This window comes from Plectropomus leopardus, chromosome 12, assembly GCF_008729295.1.
Source record: "Plectropomus leopardus isolate mb chromosome 12, YSFRI_Pleo_2.0, whole genome shotgun sequence".
NCBI lineage: Eukaryota > Metazoa > Chordata > Actinopteri > Perciformes > Serranidae > Plectropomus > Plectropomus leopardus.
Window position 1 is genome coordinate 27,873,064 of NC_056474.1, and position 25,626 is coordinate 27,898,689.

General features: G+C 39.1%; 1 protein-coding gene across 2 annotated transcripts; it reads right to left on the reverse strand.

Annotated features, from left to right (window-relative positions):
- Nucleotides 1–2,402: 2,402 nt before the first annotated feature.
- LOC121951045 (E3 ubiquitin-protein ligase MARCHF6-like) lies at nucleotides 2,403–25,233 on the reverse strand. 2 transcript variants are annotated; one of them, XM_042497228.1, is made up of 26 exons: nucleotides 24,969–25,233; nucleotides 22,866–22,962; nucleotides 22,335–22,408; nucleotides 22,087–22,230; nucleotides 21,067–21,139; nucleotides 20,640–20,820; nucleotides 17,327–17,561; nucleotides 15,931–15,992; nucleotides 15,572–15,604; nucleotides 13,208–13,259; nucleotides 12,936–12,994; nucleotides 12,743–12,823; nucleotides 11,618–11,686; nucleotides 11,385–11,459; nucleotides 11,135–11,269; nucleotides 10,908–11,027; nucleotides 9,581–9,681; nucleotides 9,257–9,394; nucleotides 8,906–9,098; nucleotides 8,744–8,813; nucleotides 8,475–8,656; nucleotides 8,216–8,350; nucleotides 7,738–7,827; nucleotides 5,805–5,937; nucleotides 4,640–4,775; nucleotides 2,403–4,046 (listed from the first exon to the last, which is right to left on the reverse strand). In XM_042497228.1, exons 1-26 carry the CDS (start codon nucleotides 24,985–24,987, stop codon nucleotides 3,962–3,964), a joined length of 2,772 nt encoding a protein of 923 aa, XP_042353162.1. In that variant the 5' UTR covers nucleotides 24,988–25,233; the 3' UTR covers nucleotides 2,403–3,961. The 2 variants fall into 2 exon arrangements, with proteins under 2 accessions (XP_042353162.1, XP_042353161.1); XM_042497227.1 differs by having other exon boundaries at nucleotides 22,866–22,965.
- Nucleotides 25,234–25,626: the final 393 nt, after the last annotated feature.

The window sequence follows — 25,626 nt, forward strand, 5'->3', positions numbered from 1 at the left end:
GATACAATTGTGGTATTGATCTTTTCACCTAACGCCATGTTCACACTGGAGGTGGAAGCACCACAATATGACAATTGTTGCACAAGTAGTCGCCTGGCAGCTCACACCAGAAGCTGCGCCAGTCAACAAGTGACTCTGTTTCTCCCCTCTTTTCTAATCACACCAATGTCAGCTTGTGTTTATATTTGCTCATTTTTCTCTCTTTCTTTGTTTCAACACAAGTAACAAATATGTGGAATAAAATAAGCATAGGATGCTTATTTTATCATTCATAAAGAATCTGTTTGTTTATTTCATACATATCTTTTACAACATTAACAATAGATTGTCAGTGTATTTTCTTTCCAGATCTGTCAGTGGCTCACAGAAAAAATAAACTAGATGCTGAAACTATTTCTGCAGATTGCGAGCTGGCCCCACAGCGTTTGGCAACACGGCGCTTCTAGTGTGAACAGCCCAAGTGGTTAACATGGGCACAAAAAGGAAGTGAGCACTGCTCGACAGAAAATCGACACGTTTAGCAGTACTCCGGTGTCCAGTTTTAAACCTGCGTACCTTTAAGCAAGAAAGCAACTATCTAAAAAATGCTGAACTATTCCTTTGTAAACTTCTGAACTCATGTTGAATCAAAATGATCATACGCCTGTTACATCGATTTATGCGTGTTTCTATGCATTATGTTGTAAATGCAATATTTTTGATGCCTTTAGAGACACATTTAAGTCTGTCTGTTTTGAGTTTACAGTTAAGCTTGACTTTCACTGTGCTCTTCAGTTAGCTAGTTAGTTAACTCTCGGACTACGTATATGCCAGCCACTTCAGATTTCTTCTCCTAACTACCTGTTCTTGTTTAACATGATCCTGAACGCTTCTTCTTTTAGAGCACATACATAGTGATTGTTGTGGATACTGTGATTTTGATATTGTAAATACGAGTACTGTAGGCTGAACTGAGTAAGTAGGCTCTTTCCTCTAACATGAGACAAACTTTCAAGACATGAAGGACCCTGAAACGTGACTCCCTGAACTGAGCTGACCCTGATTCTTCCAGTCACTATTTAAGTGTCAACCTTCAGATAAATCAGAGCACCAGCTGTGAAGAGGTAAAGACGAGAGTTGATTTTAGAGGATCTTTTCAAGTGAGCTGCAGCTCATCAGTGTGAGCACCTGGAATGCTCCTGCCAAGGAGACATTCACCAGTATGACAAAGAGAGCAATGTTTTAACCCTTTCAAACCCAAGCAAATCGGCATGTTTTCTTTCAAAAACATGGGAGGAGGGAAATGAGCAATATAACAAAGAATGACCCAAAAATAAGCAATAAATTAGTAAAATGTTCCAAAAAAGTTGTCTGAAAATAAGCACAAAAAAAGAAGAAAGTACAAAACAAAACTGACAAGGAAATTACCCCCCACAAAATCCTTAAAATAAAAAAGTATATTCTGTAACATATTTTGAGTATACAATTCTAATCATAATCATAAATATAGTTTCTCATAAATCTTCCTGTATTTTAGAAATAATTGTGTATGATTTCTCTTTTGCTCTCCTTTTTTAAACGTTAATATTCAGGTTGTTCTCTTGTCATCTATTACAAATTTCTTGCAATTTGCTTATTGCCTTGCCTTTTCCCATGTTTTTCAAGACAATTAAAACTTTTCACTCAGGTTTCAAAGGGTTAGATAATTGTGAAAGATGTCTATATGCAGCACAAGAAAACTGATGTCCATTCAGGTTTCAAAGGGTTAAAGGGAGACAATGTAACTTATGCTAAACAGTGGCCACCGTGGACAGAAGTAGTTATTACAGGTGAGTGACACATTGCATTTCCACAAATTTGTTGGTTGCCATTACTGAACAGACCAGTAGATCAAATTCAGAGTGACTCAACTCAGCTGAAGTCATAGAAGGTAAAAGACTCACAGCAGATCAGAGTGCCTCAAGAAGGGAATTCAATAGTACAAATGCTCTGAGTCACAGGAGAAGCATCTGGTGGAAAAGAACAGAACCACACACAGCGCTACATGAGCTCCTGCTGCTGTCCTCACAGACTAACAGAACCAGATCTGACTGCTGATCTGACATAAAACTACTTTCTCTCCAACATAACCAAGACGGATGGCATAAAGCACCAGCTGTGCAACAGCAGTCTTTTAGTGGCACGAATTATGCAAAGTAGCATCACTGTCTCTTAACTGCTGATGCTTTCTGTGCACACACTATTTTACTTTTTAAACTTAATGTAACGTCAGCCCCCATGAAGTGTGATGTCATTTTGTTTTGTTTTTTTAAGGAGGTGCTTTGTCAGGTCTTTTACTATGTCAGACTGATGTATTTGGTCTACATGACAATCTGAAGATATAAAATTTGAAAGATGTGGGTGTTTAGTATCTTGTTTGAAAAAAAAAAGTGATTATTAAAAAAAGCAGGGCGCAGGGCATTTTAAATATGTTTCCAACTCTCATTTCTACGCATTCCTTTTACTTTACAGTGAACTGTCACTATCTATATTATCAAGTCAGTCATTAGCTATGAGGAACATATGTGCCACTAAGTATTGGCCAGTTTAACATTTGGTTTTCCTTCTTTTTGTTTCTGTCAGGTAAATATGTGAGCAGTGTCTTTAAAAGGTGGCATGCAGGCGTAAACAAATGGTATGAAATGTAACTTTAACCTTAAGGGAAAGGGCCTGGACGTGGCGTCAAACTGCATTTCTATAGCATTAAATAACTAATTAAAACCAAACTATCAGAGAAACAAATACCTGAACTAACATCAGGGACAGGGACAGTGGACTTTGAGTTTTCTGTTGGGCCAATCCACAAACACTGAGGGGGCGGGGTTTGTGACCTAAATTGCAGCCGGCCACCAGGGGGCGATTGAGATGTTTTGGCTTCACTGTCGGGGAGCTGTAAGGTGTCCATCTTTATTTACAGAATATGATCTGAGCAGCTTATTAGCAGCACCATTTTTAAAATTTCCATCAAAATAAATGTGTAAAATTAGCGTCACTCTCAGGATGTAAAACATGCATATTTTGAAATGTTCTGAGGCTTTTTTCCAGTTGAAATATTTATAGTTGAAACTTAGTGACCTCTCCTCTCCCGAAGGCGGATTTGCTCAGGAAGGTACCTTGCAACCCAGTTTTTAAATTTCACAGCACATCTTAAAAAAACCATGTCCTTGGCTGTGTCCAGATTGTCCAAAAAAACCCAAAACATAATTTTCTTCTTCTTTTCTTTCTACTTCAAAGGAATTCTCATAGGACTATCTAACAGCTCACTCCAAAAATGTAACACTAAAAATCAATAAAAAACATCTAAAAAGAAAAAAAAATACAATCACATTGCTACATCATGTATGTCCCTACTAATCACTGACAACCTCAATCTGATGAAGCGCCATTTGAGACGCATCAACAATTGGAACAGAACCCATGTTAATCTAAATATCGCCTCTCCAGTTCTGAAATGTCAAATACGTCCCATTAAGAGACACTGAGTGAGAGCTAGATAATATTTCACGACAAACATTCACAGGGGAGCACAAATTTGAGGTAAAAACTGTGCTTCACTGATCTGACTTCCAACTCAAACCTTTAAAATAATAAAATCACAAAAAAATAAAATGTCAGCTGCATTGAAGACAAAAACGGACACATTAGACAGTCGGCAACTTTGTGATTCTGCTGAGTTTCAATCATGCGGACTGTTTTTTCAGGTCGGTGAACAACCTTTTTCAGAAATTCAACTTTTCCATGAGGAAGTTTAGTGAATATTTTGTCTTTACTCTGTCTCTGTCTGCCAGCCTGTGACAGCAGTAGATGTTGGTGAATAAGAAGCTGCAGCCAAAAGTTAAGAGGTTGGCATTTGACAGCACAGAGGAAACAAAAAAATGTTTCACCACAGGAGCTGATGATAGCAAAGTGACTCAGCTCCACCAATCCCACAGCTGTGTGTCGTCTATGAGGAGGTGCTGTATGTGGAAGTGGACGTGCTCCTGCCTGTCTTGCGTTCGTAGTTCACCAGTCGCTGTCCAACCAGGTACCTGGGGGAGAAACAGGAAAAGAGTAGTTTACAAATGATTTTTAATGTTTAAACTCACTCTATTATGCACACAATTAATTTTGAGATTTCACTGATCACTCTTCATTTGGGTCATATACTTTCTGATCCGATTTACTGCAAAGTCGACTTAGACTACATGAGTTTTAAGATCATAATCAACTTTGAAATCGGCATGAATGAAAGTCAGAAAGTGTATCCTATTAGGTTGCTGTGATCTGTAAATTCTCCACTTCTACGCCTTACGCTACAAAGAGTAGTGTAATATCAAGAGTGCTCACTTCACAGCAAAATCTGAATACCAAAACGCCCCCAGTGGTACACTGCACAGAAAACAAAATGACTGCTTGACTCGAAGCAATTTCAGCTGACTGAGGGTCTCTGACTGATGATTCCAGCTTCCAAATTTCACAGGGGAGTCCTAATGAATGCTATGATATCATAATAATTATCAGGGTGCAATTTCTGTACATATCACACAGTCCCACCGACTGGAATTTCTCTGAATCAGTAAAACAGCACAATTGGAATAGAACAGTGAGCTTATTTGCCCCTTTGCCACTTATCACTACTGACTTGTCGTTCTTGATGTGCTCATAGAGGCGTTTGAACTGTCGGATCTGGAAGGACAGGATGGCCAACAGTATGACTACCATCAGCAGGAAGGGATAGATCCTCCTCTCCACCAGCATCTGCATCTCTGGCTGCACACCTATAAAGAGAGGGAGGGATGCAGATGGGGAGATGAGGGAAAGAAAGACAGGACAGAGGAAAACTGGAACAAAATCTCCTCTTAACAAGTCTGCATGTCTGCGGTGTCTTATCTCTAACAACCGATGGACTTAAAGTCGAGACAAACAACAATCAATTGCACTTTGGCTCGCACAAAGGCTAAACTCCTGATTACAGCTAGAACTGGGAATTCTTGATTGACTAGTTGTTTAAATGCAAGTGTTGTCTGAATCAACATCAAAAGCACTTGTCTAAACTAAAATTGGTGCCTTGGGTAGGCTTTGAATAAGAAACACTCCCCAAATGAGCCCATGTCCAAATTAGTAAGGATTTGCCTTTGCAGAGGCCTGATGATATCTGAGAGTGTCTGCTACCTCTGGGCCCCAATTTCATCTACCACAATTTCTAATTTAGTCAGTACCCAAAACAAAATAAGGACTTTCTTACTTTTCCACATGTTGGTTTATCAGCTATATTAACATTTCTTAAAAAAATCATTCATTATCATTTTTCACACAATTCCTGCTGAATTATTCAAGAGTTATTCTAAATTGTACCCATTCACCCATCTTTTTAGTAATTATGTCTTTGAGTGCACAACTGATAGGTAAGTGGTTTGTTTACATGACGCAATGGAGTTCTATATTTTAACGAATGCAGTGTGGACAGTGAGCGTCTGATATAACAGGAAGAGGCGTGATAGTCAGACGCTCACTTCCAGTTAAGACACGGTGTAATGTTTCTGCATTTGTGTAAATGACCAGTGGATATTAAAGTCCAGAAGTAGGAAGAGTAACAACTTAGAGGTAGAATTCTTCATGAGGCCATCTTTGACCCCACTAAGAGAGAGTTGGTGAAGACTGAGAAAACTGGAGCAGTGAGAGAAAGGAGGACAGGTGAAAGAAGCAAAAATCATTTCTTTTTTACTCCATTACCTGCTCTTTAGGGTACATGACAGTACCTGAAGTTAATGCTCAAACCAGATGCAGAGGCATCCACAGAGACTCACCCAGCAGTGGTGTAATGCCTTTAGAGATAGTGTAGGGCACACTGAGAGACAGCAGCAGGACACAGATGACTGGGGCAGCCAGTCCTCGCACAATGAAATGGAGGTCAATGTTTCGGATACCGTTAGCATACACCTACAGGACAGAAATAGAGAGGGGATACTGAAAGCTTTGTTTTACTTCGTTCCAATGTCAACTGAGTTTTTTTTTTTGTCCCCTAAAGATACACTTCGTAACTCTGTGTCATATTTGCTGAAGCGGTCACTATATTCTGAGAGAAGTACACAAGACAGACAGTCTTTTCCTACTGCCTTTAATGGCATTTGCAAGAACAGCAACAACCAATCAGAGCCGAGGAATCTTTAATGCAGCTGTCAATCACTGCTGATGAACTGTAGCCAAATTGTCAAACTAGGTAGCACTGATAATATATAAATTAAGATTCTGTTTCTGCATTGCCTTTTTCTTAACTCAAACGTTTTCAGAAACATATATAGGTGTACTATTTCGCTGTATGATAAAGTTTGTGACCCAGCCATCGTGTTGGATACAGTTGAGCCGAAACAAATTATAGAATCTTAATCTCCATTATTGATCAGCGGGCCTAGTTTGGCTGAAGTTTACAAGCAGTGACATGACTGACAGCTGTGTCTAAGACTCCTCAGCTCTGATTGGCTGTTTCCAGCAAGCTGCAATGAATTGTAGCAAAAGATTATCTGTGTTATATAGTTCATTCAGAATATAGTGACAGTTTTAACAAATATGACAAAAAGTTATTTACATAGAAGCTATCAAATTTAGCTTTAAGAGTATATTGCCCAACAAAGGTGGACTAGTTCTTATAACAGTGGATCCTAACCTTTGCCCTTAAGGCACCCCTTTTCTATCATGGAGTAAATCGACTACTCCTGACTAACAAGCAAGCAAGTTTACTTATATATTACCTTTCACAGACAGCACTTACAAAGTGCTTCACAAACAAGATAAAATAAAATAACATTAAATAAATGAACAAAGTAAAACCCCTTTTCCACCAACATTAGCGTGTGTGTGCGCACAGGTCCCCTTTGGCAGTAGACCAGAGTTGTATACACGGCTCTGCAGCAGCCTTATTGTGTGGTTTTTATCCTTTTTTTTTGGTGTGTCACATTTGACGTCACAAACAGGCCTAAAGTTACTAAACAGTAGAAAGCAGCATGGATAGAGGCCTGTGTGAACTTCATGGTGGTTACTTTTTCTTTACCTCTCACTTATTCAGTTTCTTTCAAACTTTGTGCAGACGAATTTCAATCCATGTTTGACTCAAGCTTGGGCAGAGACAGACGGTTGTGGTGGTGCGTCATTGCATTTCACTGATTAAATTAGCGCATTCACCCAGGTGTTACATTTCCATCAGTGCCAATCAGAGCTAAAGCTGATAAATACTCTTGACTACGGCTGAGTCATTTGACCTGGGTGTGAATGCTAATTGAAACATCTCCCATTACAGTAAAAAGCCAGATGTTAGCAGGTGTTTTGTACACAGGAAAAAGGGTTTTAGTGTCAATTTTTGTTGTTATTTCATGTTATATTCAATGCATAACAATAACAGTTCAGAAAAACTAATTAACTGTACAGGGAGTGAAGGCTCTGTGAATGCAGCTTGTGTTCAGGTGTTCACTGTACCCTTATCCTGTGAGATGCAAGTTTATAGTTTAATATTTAAAGTTAAAAAATAACAACTTAATTTAGTTTTCTTCCCAGAAATGAATGGAAAGCTGAGATTTTGCCAACTATATCTACTATATTCTCATAACCCCCTCCCACTGGAGTTCCACTGGATGTGGATCATATGAAAAATGTTTTTACATGATTTGTCATCTTTACTGTGTTTTTAAATGTCAGTGAACTTGTTTTGTTCTAGATGAAATGAAGCTGGGAGGATGTCACACTGACCTGTTCGATGACAGTTTTGAGCCACCACTGAGGGCCCATGAGTGTGATGGCAGCAATGATTTTAGCATGGAGCACGCCCAGGGCCCAGTCCTGCCACAAACAAACAAACAAACAAACAAACAAACAAACAAACAAACAACCAATAAACAACCAAGACATAATGAGGTTTGTCTAAAAAGATCTGTATCTGCTCAGTATCAAGGTCAGTTGTCTTCTAAAGTTGTTTTTGTGTCCTTAAACAAATGTGAAGAAACAATCCACAGTTCCCAGATAGATATCTGCTGTGCAACAGGCACCCGCAGCAACTGTGTAGCGCCGTAGTGTATGTGTATGTATAAATGTGTATGATTTTTTTAATAATATTCACACACTCACACTCTCACTCACACACACACACACACACACACACACACACACACACACACACACACACACACACGCGCGCGCGCGCGCGCAAACACAAACTCCTTAGTCCTACCTGCCAGGGGTAGAAGAGAGGCGTCTGGTCCAGTGGGACTCTAAGAGGAGCCACGATGACCAGCTCAAACAGCAGACCCAACAGCAAAGGAATCGCCCCAGCTAATAGCACAGCCACCACAATGGTCTTTAGGATCTGTTTTTGACAATACATACCATCAAAATACATCAAAAATCAAAATTCAACAGCTCCCCACGTAACACAGAGGGAGCTTTATTTTTTCCATTGGCAGCAAGGACTAGAAAAAAATCTGCTTTACCATGAGCGTCCACTCGTGGACTTTGACCATGATGATTGTCCGCCCCTGTGGCATCCAGGACAGAATCACAGTGGCAGCTCGAATGGACAGCCAGCAGACATACAGTCCGCTGGCCGCTGTGTACAGCTCGTGAACCATGGCACTGCCCATCCAGAAAGACATCAGCCAGCGACCCGCACACACTGGGAGAGGGAAGGAGGAAGGTGAGTGAAAACAGGTATAAAGAACAACTGAAAACAGGAAAACGAAAGGTAAAGTCCATAACTTACCTGGAAGTGTAAGGCAGATCAGACTAGCCAGTAACAGTGTCACGCACATAAATACAACCAGCAGAATGATCTTAACCAAAAAGAACAAAAATCAATTGTGAAGGAAACATTTATAGCAGTACAGGCTTTAACACTGATATCCGATATAACGTTGGGACACACCTTGAGGGGGAAGTTGACAGGCCGATGGTACGCCTGGAAACTCACAGGACCGCCCTGCTGCAGTATGGCCTGGTGAGCAGCGTGAAGCCCCTCCCCCAGGCCAGGGATCCTGTTGTTGTTGCGACCGGGAGGATTGTTGTTTGGTTGATTGTCATCATCCTCGTGGTCCCCCAGCAGGTAGGAGTGAAGGTCTCTGTGGTGAGGAATGATTTTGTCTTGTTACTATGACTGTGAAGTGACATTATGACAAAGCACAAGGGGAGCAAAATATCATTTGTGAACACTGTGGTCCTTCTTTGTGTGTGTGTGTGTGTGTGTGTGTGTGTGTGTGTGTGTGTGTCTTGTGCATACAGCATGTATCCAGCGGTGAATGTCCAGGCGTGGACGAGCCGTTTGAGCCACTGGCGAGTGTGACCCTGCTCCAGCAGTGCTGGTAGGACAACCTGAAGCAACAGCAGCTCTAGTGAGAGCTCGCTGACCGGGGCGTCGCTGCAGACACAAGACATAAACCAATTCACACTCCATTTCTAATATACCGTCAATGTAATGAGAAATGGCAGCTCATTTTCTCTGGCAGATTCCTATTTTGGTTATGCCTGAATAGAGAACAGACAATGTCATTTTAAAGTTTGAGATGCTGAAAGTTAAATGATAATTTAGTGTTGTTGTTTGTACCTGTACAGCATGACGTTGTAGGGCAGGAAGTTTGGGAAGAGCAGTTTAATGATTCTGATAGGAAGCCAAAGCATCAGCAGAACTATGGAGCCAAACACCACCTGCAAACACACACACACAAACAAAACAACAACTCAGTGTATTTTAGTAGGCATGTAAAGCCCTTTCTCCACACTCATGATCTGTCTTGACTTGGTTTGGTTTGGCACATCAGCCCAGACCAGCAGAGACTTGCATCTCCATCACAACAGGGCTATCTGCTTGAAGATGTGTCTTTAACTGATGACAGCTTGTCCTAAGAGAATAATTTTAAAAGCAGCAGGCTAAAGTCCCCCATTATTTTTGCTGCAGGCGTATTTCAACCATACAGCAGGCAGGTTAAAGAAGTTTACCTGTTGGAGGTCAGCAGAGGTGCATTACAAGCCTTATGTCTGCTACTGCTTATCTAACATCTCACTTCCATTGTTACTGCTTTTACTTTCCTCCCTGAGGTACAAGTACAGTTGCTTTTTATTAAAGATAATCTCCTTACAAAGTTCTCTTCATTTGGTGATGCACATTTAATTTTCTATAGATCCTTCTCAATGAAAGTCCCCCATTACACTGTTGTGTAGAAGCTTGTATTGTGAAGTAGCAAAATAAGGAAATGCTGGATTTTCATCGGGGGCAACTTCACAGTCCACATCCTGTACGACTGAAGGCGAACATGAAACGGTAAAATAAAGCAGAAATCTAAAGCACAAACAGGGACTCAGCAGGAGTAAAAGTAAACTCCAAACCAGAGATTGATGTCGGATTAACAAGAACACTTTTGACATATGACACCTTTCATGTTGTGTTTCTAGTGTTTTGTGCTCTTGAAGACATATAAGGAATTGTTAATGTGTCGTATTTCTTATAAGGAGTTTGGCATCACATTTCCACCAAGAGCAGGATGAGAAATAATCTGAAAAGCGATAAAACTGAAATCTTGCAAACAGTGACTCAGAAAAGTCCACAGTCTTTGCTAAATCTTACAGTGTGTGACTAACAACTTGCATCGTTTTCAAATATGAGAGGGTGTTAGACTTTGCTATTTTAAAAGTCATCTACTGTATGGTAGACATTATTGAAATGTGCTTGTGTGCTTATTTTTTACAATCCCAGATTTTGTCAATTTGTTTTTTTTAACTGCTTGAGATCAATTACGTTCTTTAAAATTCTACATGATGTACTTGACTTGATATGACGATGGCCTATTTTTATGTATCTAGCATCAGAGTCACCAGAAATCTGGCACTGAAGATTATATTTTGAAGAGAACAGAGGAGGAGGATACTTGACTGACCACAGAGAGAATAAACCTCCGCAGGTGTCTGTAGATGGGCAGGTGGATCATCTCTTGGACCGGGTTGAAGTCTGGATCATTCAGGTTCCTCAGAAACCACAGCACGCCCGGCCGGAGCACCTGCAACCACAGAAACAGGTGAAATCTTAAGATTTTAACAGCTATAGATGGCTTGTGAGTTGTTACACAAGTTGCAAACCATCACAGTGACTGGCTGCTACACTTACCTCCCGGAGCAGAAGGATGAAGGAAGCAAAGTAGAAGACGTAGACCATGCCAACCAACCAGTGGAGGAACATTGTGGTACCGGGGGCTGAATCAAAACTCTGCTCCCTGTCTTTCAGAGTTGCATCAAACATCTCCTGCAATGAACAGGAGACGTGCTGTGTTGTGTTTGTTTAACACCAATGACAGCCACTAAATGTGTTCATCATCATGATTGCATTTAATTGTGTTTATTCTGCACGACTGTCATACCAGTGAGCAAATGTCGAGCCACCAACCACAAATCAGCGGAAACAAGCCTATCTCCATGACAACAAGCAGGGACACCTGCAACATAAAAATACAATGTAATTTAGTTTCAGTTTTCATCATTTGTTCCTGCAATCATCATTTACCTAATTACTGTTTCGACTGAAAGCTTGCCGAGTTCGATAAAAAACAAAACAGGCTTTTGAAAACATTCCAATCTTGCATCTCTAAATTACCTTGACAACAATGTAGCAGACTCCCAGGAGGCGTCTGGACCGCTGAAACTTCACTAATGAAGCCAGTGCCTGAAGGAGGAGCAGTTAAGGACAAACGCCAAAATGTGAGATAAATAAACATTCAGTTCAAATGTAATGTACCCAAATTTAGCATCACTCATTAACACATTTTATTCAAATTCTCAAAACCAAAATGGACCACTGACCTGATCTTTTGGGTTCCTGTTCCTCCAACACTTACATTTTTACCGAGACAATGTATAGATAAGAAACTAAATTTTAGATCATTTTACGTTATTTGCAAAAAGTGGTGGCCTTAATTTCAGGTATATATTTCATAAGGGGTTAGGAAATAATGGAACACACATACATATTTAAAATACAAATATGAGAAAATGTATTTCATTACAGTTTAAATTAGTGGCATTCTGGATACAGTTACTTTCTTTAAAAATAGATTACTTGAAGGGATTATTTTGTTTCGTGCTCTAACACTGTTTATTAACTGAATGAATGTTTTCTATTGGAATGTTGGCATTTGCTGCAAGTTTTGAGCTAAACATTTGACGAACAACTTGCCTGAATTAATTTGTGTCTCTCACTTTGAAAGTTCTGCAACAGACAAAGAACGGCTGATTCATGACAGTGAAATGAGGAGTTAGGAGACAGCTGGCTAGAGGGCGATCGCCAAGGAGCTAAAAGTCTGATAGTTGACCATCTAGCATAACAACATACTTGCTGTTGGCTATTGGTTTTTAATTTCCAATAAGTATTAGAATATAAAATGTGTGCTTTCTGGTTAGAAAAACAACAGATGTTAAAAGAAAAAATTGCAAGTACTTGCCCAATGTGTTTATGGTTACATTTCTATTTGAGCGCAAAGCTGATAGATTTGTGGTTTGTTTACATGACGGAACTTAAGTGCATATGATACAGATTCAAGCCACATCCACACTAATACGATGTCATTTTAAAACTGCTTATGTAAATAAAAACACTCTTTGTACACATGAGCGTTTAATCGTTTTCTCAAAAATAAATCTCCGTCCATACTCACAGGCCTAAAAATGCATAACAAATTAACACAAATTGGGAACAAAATAGATTGTTGTAAACAAAGGATACATGGCAGATTATGAGGGCTCCAGCCAGGAGGATGTACCCCAGTATGGTGGTGACGAGGCCGTCAAAGTGTGAAGCTTTGATCTGCAACCAGATAAAACATCATCAAACAAATTCCATCACTGCATGACAATTCAGACACTGGTAAGGAACTTCAACTGTACAAATGTCTCTCCATGCATTGCTGTGCACTTACATAGTCTTCAAAGCCCAGTCCGACCACAGAGAAATGGCCAATGTGATACGGGCAAAAAGCTAGACAGAGATACAAAGGCTGAGTTAGAACATGTAGTTTAATGGGGTGAATAAGAAGCTATAAAGGACTGTCTTATATCACTGAATTATAGTGAACAACCTGTTAAAATTGGGGGAAATTCCCCAGTAATAGGACACCAAAGGTTTGACTGGTTCTCAAAGGTAAAGACTGTATGCACAGTACAGCAACACTACATTGCAGGTTTAACTCACCAAAAACCAGGATGAAGAGTGTGTTGAGAGACACCACCCAGAACACGTGCTCCTGGATAATACACACACACACACACACACACACACAGGCACACACACACACAGGCACACACACACACGGGTCAATGTAAAATAATTACTTTCTATAAAGCAATGGAGACTCTGTATGCATCCTATCAACATGTAGTTCCATTGAAGCTGTTAAAGTAATAGAAAAACCTAAAAATTATCATCTGTGTGTTAACTCCTCACAATGTGTTTCATGGAATTTGGGATGAAAACGTTTTTCTTACATGCCTCCACTGTAAACGAAGAATCCAAAAAGGCAAACATTCTTTATGAACTGAGGTCACAAGGTGCATTTCAATCCAACCGTTTTTATGCACATTTTCAATTAATTTTCATTTCTGAATGTGATTAAGTGCAATGGAACAAGATTCCGTGAATAAAAGGTGATGTTTTCATAGGCCACTGCAAGCTTTCTCAGTCGTCTCTGGATGGCTTTTAACATGTATACAGGTGCATCTCAAAAAATAAGAGAGTGAAAAAGTTCAGTATTTTCCATCAGTTATTCAAGAAAGTGAAATTTCATTACATGCAAACTTAAATGTTTCAAGCATCTTTCTGTTTTAATTTTGATGATCACGGCCTACAGCTAGAAAAATGTGAAAAAAACCTGTTTCAAAATATTAGAATATTTCATTTCAAAATTGAGTAAATTATTATTCAAACAGTATAAATACTATGCATCTCTTGGTCTAGTTCAGTACCACGATCATTGGGATGACTGCTGACTTGACAGTTCATGGACACCTTTCACAAGGAGGGTAAGACACAGAGGGTCATTGCTGGAAAGGCTGGCTGTTCGCAGAGTGCTGCATCGAAGCATATTAATGGAAACTTGACTGGAAGGGAAAAGTGTGGTAGAAAAAGGTGTGCAAGCAACAGAGATGACCACAGGCTTGAGAGGATTGTCAAGAAAAGCTGATTCAAGAACTTGGGAGAGCTTCACAAGGAGTGGACTGAGGCTGGTGTCGGTGCATTAAGAGCCACCACACACAGACGTCTTTGGGAAAGGGGCTAAAACAGCCACATTCCTAATGTCAAGCCACTCCTAAACCAGAGACAACATCAGGGGTGTCTTACCTGGGCCAAGGACAAGAAGTACAGGACAGCTGCTCAGTGGTCCAAAGTCCTCTTTTTACATATGAGCATTTTTTTAATTTCATTTGGAAACTCTGTTTTATCAAGTCCAAAGTCAATGCAGCTGTCTACTAAGAGATTCTAGAGCACTTCATGCTTCCATCTGTTGACAAGCTTTATGGACATGTCGATTTTCTTTTCCAACAGGTCTTGGCACCTACTCAAAGTGCCAAAACTACTTCCAAATGGTTCGCGGACCATGATATTGCTGTGCTTGATTGGCCAGCCAAGTCACCTGACCATAGAGACTCTATGAGAAACACCCAACCCATAAATACAGACAAGCTGAAGGCCACTATCAAAGCAACATCGGCTTCAGTAACAGATTGATCGCCTCCATGTCACGCTGCATTGATGCAGGAATTTGTAGTAAAGGAGCCCCGACCAAGTATTGAGTGTATAAAGGAACATACCTTTCAGAAGTTGGACATTTCTTTTTTTTTTCCTGGAAAATGTCCAAATAATTTGAGATACTGATTTTCATGATCTATAGGCCATATCATCAAAATTAAAACAAAAAAAGGCTAATATTTCAATTAATGTCAAATAAATATACAGTGTATGATAGTTTACCTTTTTGAGTTAAATTATGAAGAAAAATTCATTCTTTCATGATATTCAAATTTTTTGAGATGCACCTGTATGTATGCACCCAGAGCTGTAAAATACAGCTAGCTACAGCTCCTTGTCTCAGGATTACAGAGACGAGAAGTTAATGTCTTAAGAGACAACATGCCTCAAGAAACTGATGGTGGTCCTGCGGTCAAAGCTGAGGAGGAATACATTTGCTGCAGAGAGTCGGACTTGTTAGTGTCAGAGTATATAATTTAGATGTGTCCACAAATGACAATGATCCCAGCTGTGTCACTAAATTTCAACAAATTAATGTATGTCACCTGAAAATCAAGACAGAAAAGAAGAAAAAAAGAAGAGGCCGGCTGGACCAAATTGTCACTTTTTGAGACAAAAGCTACTACATTAACTAAAACAAAGAAATGATTCATCAAGTTACTCTGAGTCTCTATTAGGGAGGTTAGGAGTGCAAAATAAGCATCCGTGGAGTCACAATGACCACATTTAAGGGAAATATGCTGGACTGACATATACGTTGAAGGCAAACTTGAAAGTGTGTAAGAGTAGAAAGAGAGCATGTGCACTTACCAAGAAAACCAGGGAGCCATCCAGCCCCAGCATCTGAGACACAAACAAAAAGCAATGTCATATACTGATCCTTTATGATACATACAAAGTAAATGAACATCCTGCTAGTAATTAATATAACCTGTAACTTGTACTAATACGATGATGACATTTATTGACAGCCAAGCTAACAGCATCCCCAGAAATGGCAAGATGTGCTGCTTTAACACACTAAACCAAAATGGATATTTTCTGTTAGCCCAAATTCATCTGCCAACTAACTGCTTCCTTGTGTACACTTTTCTTTCTAGCATCGTGTTATAGCTACATCAAACCACTTAATGGAACAAGAGACAGATAAACAAAATATAGATTCCCACCCTTTCCCAGGTCAGCTCCTCTGCAGCACGGTCCCACTCCAGGGCATTCCAGTTCAAATCTTCTGCAAAGGACAATCAGAAAACAACAAAATGTGTACTTTAAATATGCCTCTGTGGCTGCATTATTATGTAGGTTGCTGTCCATTGCCATGATTTTGGTTTATTTATGTCTTTATAGAGGAATGAAGACACTAGCTCACAGGGAGCTCTCTCTTAAAGATATAATGTATAACTTTTTTGCACTAAATTGGCTGACATTGACTAGACCAATGTACATATTTTGTTGTATATCTTCCCCCCGGCAGCATAGAACATCTCTACAAGCAGCTTTTTTTTTTCAGTTTCAAGGTGGGCATCCAAGTTTAGTGTCACAAATTCAGTATCTGACCAAATGTCTTCCCTTCTGTTCCTGATTTATGATGTGAGAAATGGTTTGAAAAGCGTTTTTGCAAACATTACGTTGTAAACCTTTGAATCTTTGGATATAAAATGTAATTATTCATTATTATATACTTTTAGACATTTGTGTGAAATCTTTCTATAGTAAGTGTATTAATTTTGGAGTAATGGAAAAAACATGTTTGTTATGTCACAGTGGCCTTCGTCAACATTTGTGCCAAATTGAAAAAAGTCCCTCACAGCATTCTTGAGATATCATGTCAAGAGAATGAGACAGACAAGGTCACAGTGACCTTGAACTTCAAGCTATGACCATGAAAATCTAATTATCTTAAGATATTGCGTTCACAAGAATAAGACAGATGCAAGGTCACACTGAACTCAATCTTTAACCGCCTAAATCTAATCAGTTTATCATTAAGTCCAAGGGGACGTTTGTGTCAAATTTGAAGAAATTCCCTCAAGGTGTCCTTGAGATATAACAAGAATTGGACAGACAGATGGAAAACCAAAAAACTTGATGCCTTATGCTTATGCAGAGGCAGTGACGAGCCAATTTACTGCTTCCGAAGCCTTGTCAGTTTGTTTTGGGGAGGAAGAGACTTCTCTGAATAATTCGGCTACCCAATAAGATCCTCCTGAAAAATGAACACTCAAGGGATTCTGACTGGCTTCATTGATGGCATTGCTCCTCCTTTTGTTATTGTTTTGAGTGAGAGACCCCTTCTGGTTTAAAAAAAAAAAAAAAAGTGTTTAAAACTTTTCTTAAAGCATTTATGTCAGTCTTGTTAAATTAAATTGGTCACCCAACAACAAAACCATAATAATTTAATAACTTCAATTTTATTATATCAGTTGACTAATTTCTTTACCACAAAAAAAAAAAAATTTGTGTCAGTTCCACACAGTAGAGCTGTGGGCAATCAACAATGTTATGTAAAAAGGTTGAAAACCTTTAAAGTGCATCACACTCCTATGTTTCCATGTTAACACTGACCTTGCCCTCCATTATTTGCATCACCAGCGTCCTCTTCCCTGCCTTCTTCATCATCATCCTCCTCTTCGTCTTCCTCTCCATCGTCCTCATCTTCTTCATCGTCGAGTTCGCCTTCATCTCTGTGATTGCCGGCTTCATGTGGGTTGGCAGGTGCCAGCCCATCTGGGGCAATGTCTGCAGGGTGCTGGGCTTCTGCAGCAGCCTGAGCATTGACGCCAATGTTACCATCTGGAACCTGTAGAGTCATGAAATAACAAAAGGTCCTGACATACAGCATCGCCTGAATTCTGTTAAATAAGATAATATGGCTTGCATGTGTATCAATCCTGCTCAATTGACGTATTGCTTCGCCCCACCGTCGAATGCCACAAGCCAATCACATTCTGAACAGCTACACAATGTACTCGGACATCCTGCTCCATAGAAAAGCATCAGAAATTTTGATTTTCTGTTTTATTTTAATTTATGCAGTTATTACTTGAAAAATGGTCAAACAATTTGCATCGGATAAATGTTACATTGATATGAGGTATCCTGAGAGGTTGGAGAATGGAGTGCATTTTATATCATTCCCTAAACCTCACATAAACAGAGCAAAGTGTCTACTTTGGATTAAGCTGTGTGGCAAGTGAATATAATTAACAGGGATGTCTACATTTATTGTAAGGTAAGGCAACATAATGTTAACAAAATTTGCTGCAAAGTGACAAGCATATATAACCTCATACATTATGTCAGCAACATCGTGTATCATGTCACCTTGCAGCAAACTCTGCTAGGTAACTTAGCTTAAGTTAGCTAATCGCAGCTACCGTTATGGCCAACTTCAGCTTCATAACTTTAGCTCATCATGTCATGTGTTCAACTTAGTCTTAGTAATTTTGCCCCTTGACAACTGGACAACTGTAGCAAGAGATTGTAGTTAAAGCCCACCCAGCTGAAGTCATTAATGTTAACTTAGCTGTAACATTAGAAAGCAAAGGCTGGCTAACGCTAACACCACAGCATGGTGAAGATCCTTTTGATGACTTCTGTGTGAAATAAGGAGCTTCTGTCTCAAAAAGTTCTATTGCATCTTTGGATATGTCTGCTGCGTTCCTCAAACTTATAACATGAGAGAGAAAAACTCTTAAGCAACTGTTTTGACACTTGTAACTAAGACATTTCAGTCCTGAACTGTATTGCTCATTACCATAACGAAAGAGCAGAGATTTGAAACAACCTAAGAAGCACTGTTTTTTCCTCATCTGGTTGTGTGTAAACACAGACAAATGTCAGGGTTAGCTTGGCAAGCACATTCTTTATCAGAAAAGATAACAGTCCTGAAGGTTCCCCTGAGGCAAAGCGTTGGCCAGTCCCAGCAGGCAGAAAACAAATGTGACCCGACACAGAAATCTGACAAAATGTGGGAGAAAGTTAAACTTGGAGTGATTATTTTTCACTAAATCCAAAGACTATATTTTAATGTCCCGTTTTAAATAAACGAAATCAAACTAAGAATGAATGCCTTAGGTAATCACAAACTCCACTGGCTTATCATTTACAGATATGAGCCTGTCTTTGTGCCAACTGTGTCAGAGTGCATTAGTGGTAGAGTAAATTGGGAAGCCAGTAAACCACTGTCTGCCTATAGGGGTGAACCAGGGAGCAAGTTAAACAAAGCCAAGCTTTCTTTGCCGTAGCTGGCTTGACAAAGCCTCCAGCCTCAGTAAGAGATAATGAGTACCATGACGGTGGTTATCAACTTGCTCTGTTAACCCAGGCTTTTTTCGTCAGAGTAAAATGACGCATTCAGTGCGTCATTTCACTCTTAAAAATGATCGATTGCATGCCACTTATTTCCACCGCTGAAGAATACTTAAAAAATGTATTACAATAAAAAGCAACACTGTTGCTCCTGTTAAGGTGAGAGAGGAATAATGGCTTAAAATTAACTGTGTAAATGCCATGCAGACATCTTGTTGGGGCTGGGATGTGTGGACAGTTCAATCATTCCACAAAGCAGAAATCATGGACTGACAGAATCATCCAGAAACTTGGACAATTATAAAGGAAAAGGAATAAATTACAGAGCATAAGTTGAAGGAGCCAATCGGATATTTGTACATTGTTGTACCTTGTATTATTTCCATGTGATAAATACATGATTGATTATATTAGCTGCACATTTTACAGCTCAAACACTTTAAACTTGATGCAGAAAATTTAAACACTATACTGAAGAATTGCCTTTACCTTATGTATACTGACACCAGGGGTGCAAATTGGCACCAGCAACCAGCCACCAGCCAAATGCCTATGAAATATGCTGCTAGATTTGGTTCACTCACCAGCCAAAATAACAATGGTTATCTATTGAGAGGCTTGGAGATTTTGGAGTCCACCAACCACAGTGGCAGGCTTCCAAAAAAGGTTCATTTCCTACCCCGCTGACACTGTTCTATAATGAAGGATACACTGAAATCAATCTTAGTTTTTGGCCATTAAAAAGCGAAATGAGTTTTATTGACTGATTGTTTTCTCTGATAAATAGGCTACTAACAGACTAATACATTTTCTAATCAACGTTCTATTTGCTGTGATACAACTGCAGTGTAAAACTGACTTTGGCAAATCAGGACCACGCAGAAAAGTCGTGAGATTCATTTATATTGCCCAAATATCTTCTAACGCTGTACAGATCTGGTGCTTGCATAACGTTTCACTTATATGGTTATCCAAATGGCATTTTGGTTTGTTTGGTTTTAAAATGGCAAGTGAGTTACAAAGTATCCCATGATACCCAGACCTTCAACATTTTGACTTTTTCTCAACATTGTATCTCAATTTTATTCTTGACATTTCAACTTTTTTCTTGAAGTGCATAATGAAAAAAAAATCCTTCTCATCTAATTTTTTTTGTCATCCCTGTACCTAATACCCTTCTGTAGGTCGCTGTATCAGTGATACACTGAATAAAATAAATTTTAAAAAAACAATAGATACAGTAAGCATTATTGATATTGCACAAGATTTTCTATAGACCATAGAGTGATGCTATTTCCAAAGAAGTTGATTGATGGAAGGCACTTTTAAGGCAATGTCAAGTCAAACTTTGAACAAAAGCTTTATTAAACCAGGTTAATCTTGCAGCATAAATTGCCATGGCAATATACCTAGGATACAAGAAAACCACCATTGTGACACGGAAAACTATGGCTTTAGACGTAACATACCTCGCTAACCCACTAATCTTGCTTCGTGGTCCCCTCCCTCAGCTCTGTGTGGAGGTACAAAAAAAAAGAAGTAAGTTGGCACTATAAACTGATCTCACCTCGTTAGCTGGTGCGGGACCGTTGGGCTGGTTTGGAACTAGAGGGGGTGGATTCTGCTCCAACCACTGAGGGGCGCCACCATGGACAATCTGCTCTCTGAGCCACACTAGGCTGATGAAGGCACACAACGTGCAAGTGACCACAAAACAGCCCTGGAGGCAGTCGGCAAGCAGGTTTTGCCTGCAAGGAAGAAACATTATGATTTTCTGAGATATATCACAATGATTTCACACAATTCTTCTGGACAAAGGGAAAGAAAAGATGACATGATGGATGGAGGGCTTTTACAGATAACCACACTTTGACCACCACTCAGACTCCAGGGTAAATAAAAACATAAAGAACACACAGACCCAAAATGAACAGAAGCATAACACTGTGAGAGAATCTGGGCAAAACAAAGACCAGAGAGTCATTCATACTTACGTTGAAAGCATATCTAATGGCAGGGTAAGGAGAGAGCTCACGGAGCCAGTAAATAAACACTTGTAGATGCGACCTGTAAGAAAATAAGACAAAAAAAATCAATCTGAGAATCATTTTCTAAAAACTAAATCTAAAAACTATGCTCCAAATTCTAAAATCTTCTTTGAATTGTATTTGGGGGGGAATAACAAAAATACTTCAACTAATGGTTCACTTCACATGTTCAATGTTCACTTTGTCAATAAAAAATGTATGTTTTTCATATCTGCAGACATCAGCATGTTGGCCGATTTCAACATTTCTTTTTAAAGCCAATATCTGCCAATACCGATAATGTGCCGACGTTTATGTGAATCCCTTGGACACATCATGTTATCATCAGTCTGTTGGACTTTCCAAATGTCATTAACCAAATTTAACTCAAATAATATGGTAATATGTGATTTGCCAGTGAGCCCACACAATCTAAGGTAAACAGTAAATGACAGGCCCACAGAGAGGGCCACTAAAGCTTTTAACACACTACTCAGCAGTATTACTCTTAATTTGTCATATTCTAACAGAATCCGGGTCCAGTTTGGTTTTTTTTGCCACTCGCTCCCCCGCAGTAAAGTTAAACCACCTGATTCCACAAGATTTCTGTTGAATAACTTAGGATCCCAATCAAAATTCAGTCCTCTAAACTGTATTGTGTTTCATGATAAATAAGGAATTTATTTACAGCTTAAGGGAACAAATTAAAGTAGCTTAGTTCCGTTCCCTAAACAACAGCAGTCAATTGTGGGTTCAAACTGTCAAGTTCATTTGTTGCTGCGGAGTGGGTTAAAGGTTTATTTGAGTTTGTTTTATCTAGTTTCAGTTCTTACACAATTTGAACAGCTGCTTAATGTTCACCTTCTATTTAACTTTTCCCTAAGTTTAGTTTGGAGTTAAGGGATATGTACGATATGCTGAAACAATATACAACTGCTGATAAAACTTCTTTTTATTTTGTTTTTACAATGAAATGGTGTGACTTACATGCTGTGAGAGGCACCACGCCTAACCAGGCAAAGGCCACCAGTGTGTAGTGGAACCAGTATCTGATGGCTGTTCCAATACTGGTGACCAGCCCTGCAAAGATGTCCTGGACAGGCAAGCGAGACGGCATGTCTGGAGAGTAGACTGGGGAAAAGAGATGAGAGAAACAGGTTGTCATAACTTGAGGAGCTAACAACAAACAAATACATTTTTAGCTTATTGATCCAACTTACTGATTGACAACTTACTTGGTGTAAATGCAAACCTGTGTTTGCATAATTCACAGTATTCTTTCCTGCTGTGTTTCAACCACTGCAATAAGCTGTGAAAACAAAAGAAACACATTGTGTGTTTACTCTTGTGACCGTGCATGGTAACTTTGCTTCACTTGTGCAAGAATTTTAAAAACCACACAGCTTTTCCACAATTCTTTACAGCTAAAATGTGAGCGCTCCTTGGCTCAAAAATACTTTTGTTTCATGTCTTATTGTTAATACTGTTTTTCAGGTGTGTTATTACATCTAAACTGTATTCAGGTACACTCCCATGAAGTGATCTCTTTGTTATAGTCGCTGCTACTCTCTAACTTGCCCAGAGAATTATTTCCCCATGTTGGAGTACACTTCAACAACTGTTAAAGCAACAAGATTAACAGACTGCAACCTATTTTTAAGAAAATTTAATCAAATAAAGATAAGGGAAAACAATGAATATAATAACCAAACCATGGATATTTTTTAAATTTAAGCACAGTTTTAAACAAAGTTGACTTAACCTACCATTCCTGATGAATAAACTTGATGCTGCCGGTGCAGACACAGGGGTGGTAGAGCGGCTTGTCCTGGGTGCCCTCCGACCGACAAACCCGACAGATATCTGCTGTACAAAAAACACACAATAACATTATTTGACATGATCCTACTCCTGACATATTTTATTTCATCAACTTGGCACGTTGAATTTCTTTTCATTCCATCAACAGATTAGTAATTTACTAAACTCATGACAGCCCTTTGCTGGGGTGCAGGTTTTGTTTCAACATTATGGGGAACACATGAAACAGAGGACTTGAGGTCCCTCTCCAACAAATTTGGGCATTAGAAGCTTAATTACAATCACAATGTTGGCTTCCCTAAATAAAATGTACTAGACCATATGCAAAATTGGCATTTAAAATATGTGCTATGCTCCTAGAAACTCAGCTGCATATCAAATCAAGCACTTCCATAACTCCAGCCTTCGCTCACTTAACAAAAAAACAAAAACAAATACAATGGTGGATGTGTATCAATATGAGATGCACTGACTTTAGATGGAAAAGAGTCTTGTTTTTAGTCCTATATTAATGCAAAAAAAATTAACATAAGCATGAATGTAACAGTGTAACAAAGCAGTGCTCTGTTTATTGAACCCTTGGAAACCTGAGCTGAGTTTGACTTCTTTAAAAAAAAAAAATCAGGGAAAGGTAATGAGCAACCTGGCCAGAAATGACCCACAAATTGCAAGAAATCAGTAAAGGTAAGAGGAAAATGACCTGAAAAAAAAAATTATCAAAAAAGGGGGGTAAATGTTCAGAAAACATTTCTCTCTTTGTTCTTCTTACTTTCATAAATAATTCTTGCAAGTTTTTAATGATTTTTGGGCAATTTCTTGCTAGGTTGCTCACTGCCTTTTTACCATGTTTTTGAAAGAAATCAAACCAATTTGCACAACTTTCAAAGAGTTAACTGTGAAAATGATCTAGGATCTGTCATGCAGCCCTATTCTGGTTTTATGCATCAATTTATGGTTGAACTGTCTTTAACTTTTTCGAATCATTATATATTTGCAATTTTCATGTTGTTATTTGGATGGGGGACAAATCTTCACTGCAAAATGTTTAAAAAAAATAAAATTGAAAAAAAAGGGGAAAAAATGCATGAAAGCTTTCTGCAAGATCTTTACGCTCATAGTAGTTACAGAATTTTAAAACCTTTTGGGATAGCATACGCACTTATCTTCAGTGAATACAACAGGTCTACAACAGGACAGGTCATATACACTGTAGAGGAACTGTAATCCTTGGATTACCCGTCACTGGATGACCAAAATAAAATAACTATAATTAGCTCAAGATGCAAGAGCATACCACTAGTTAGGATACCCAGAGTACATTCGATTGACTGACCTCACATGTAAACATTTAGCTATATTCAAAAACATAAACAAGCTAGCCAAGTAATAATGTGTGAGCCCAGAAAACCTGAACACCAAGCGTGTGTACTGTTGCATAAATAATACTCAGGAAAAATGTGGTGTCCAACGTTACATTTGTCCAAGAATGCGACAATTATTTTGAGTAGGTTCAGGATGTTTGCGATATTTTATCTTTTGTATTAATCGGTCTTACGTTTTAAAACACACCTTATCAATTTGCAGGACCGCCAGCGTGTGAACGCAAAGTTAGCTAAATTAGTTAACGCTTGTACGTAACATTATGATAACGGTTGAATTAAACTTATTAAGCGTTAACTGCAGCGTCTGACTAACTAGACAATTCGCTAAGTTTTGAGTGACTATAATATGTAACGACCGTCTTGAACCACAACATAAAAACGTGTTAGTCAAAGCAAGCAACGGAAATCTTACGTTGCCGACTTTATTTGTAACAGCTGATAGCTAACGGGAGAAAGCTAACGCTAGTTAGCTACTTAGCTAATGCTTATTGGCTAACAGTTTTATACATTTCTGGTGAACTTTTATCAAAAGTGTAACACAATGTCCACTGGGTCATTGTCACAAGCAGTCCTTACGAAGAAGTTAAAATGAGATACAGACAAAGTTAGTACCGGCTTGCCCGTTAACGCTAACAGTTGGGGCAATCAAGTTTTAACATTAGCTACCTTCCTCGGCGGTGTCCATCTTGACTGGCTACAAGGCAGCCCTGCTCCACAACACTCAGGCAGGCTGGTCAGTCAGTGTAACAACGAGCTATCTCCGTGGAAACATTTCAAGTTGCTGTTTAGCTCAAGCTCCAGTCATTTTTAACGTGACCGTGCGCTTCGAAATTAAATACAGCAGTTTGACTTCATAGTATATCGGCTAACGGTCAGGACGTGGCTACAGAAATAACGTGTGATTGTGCGGCGTTTTCACCACTAGATGACAGCCACGCGCAATCAAGCAGCTTCACGAGTACAGAGTGGTTTTATTTATAAATACACACACGGCTAAAAATAGCACACAGCGCAGCAGTAGACAGGCTTGCTACATTTGCCAAGCACGTCTTGGCAACACACGTGTCTGTCTGGGAAGTATAAACAACTCAATTTGTGCTGAATCATTAAAATCATCATAATAACTTATGCTATCATTTGTGACAAGTACAATTCGCCCTACTTTCTCTTGTCATTAGGGCAGTGTACTTGTTGGGTTTTCATTTTTCCTCCCAGAAACAGAAATGAAAAAAGCAATAAGTTATTAAATTTACAGAATAGAAATGCCATTTTTTTTCTCCTATTCAAAAGGGTGACATTTTTCACCTGGGAAGTGCAATGTTTT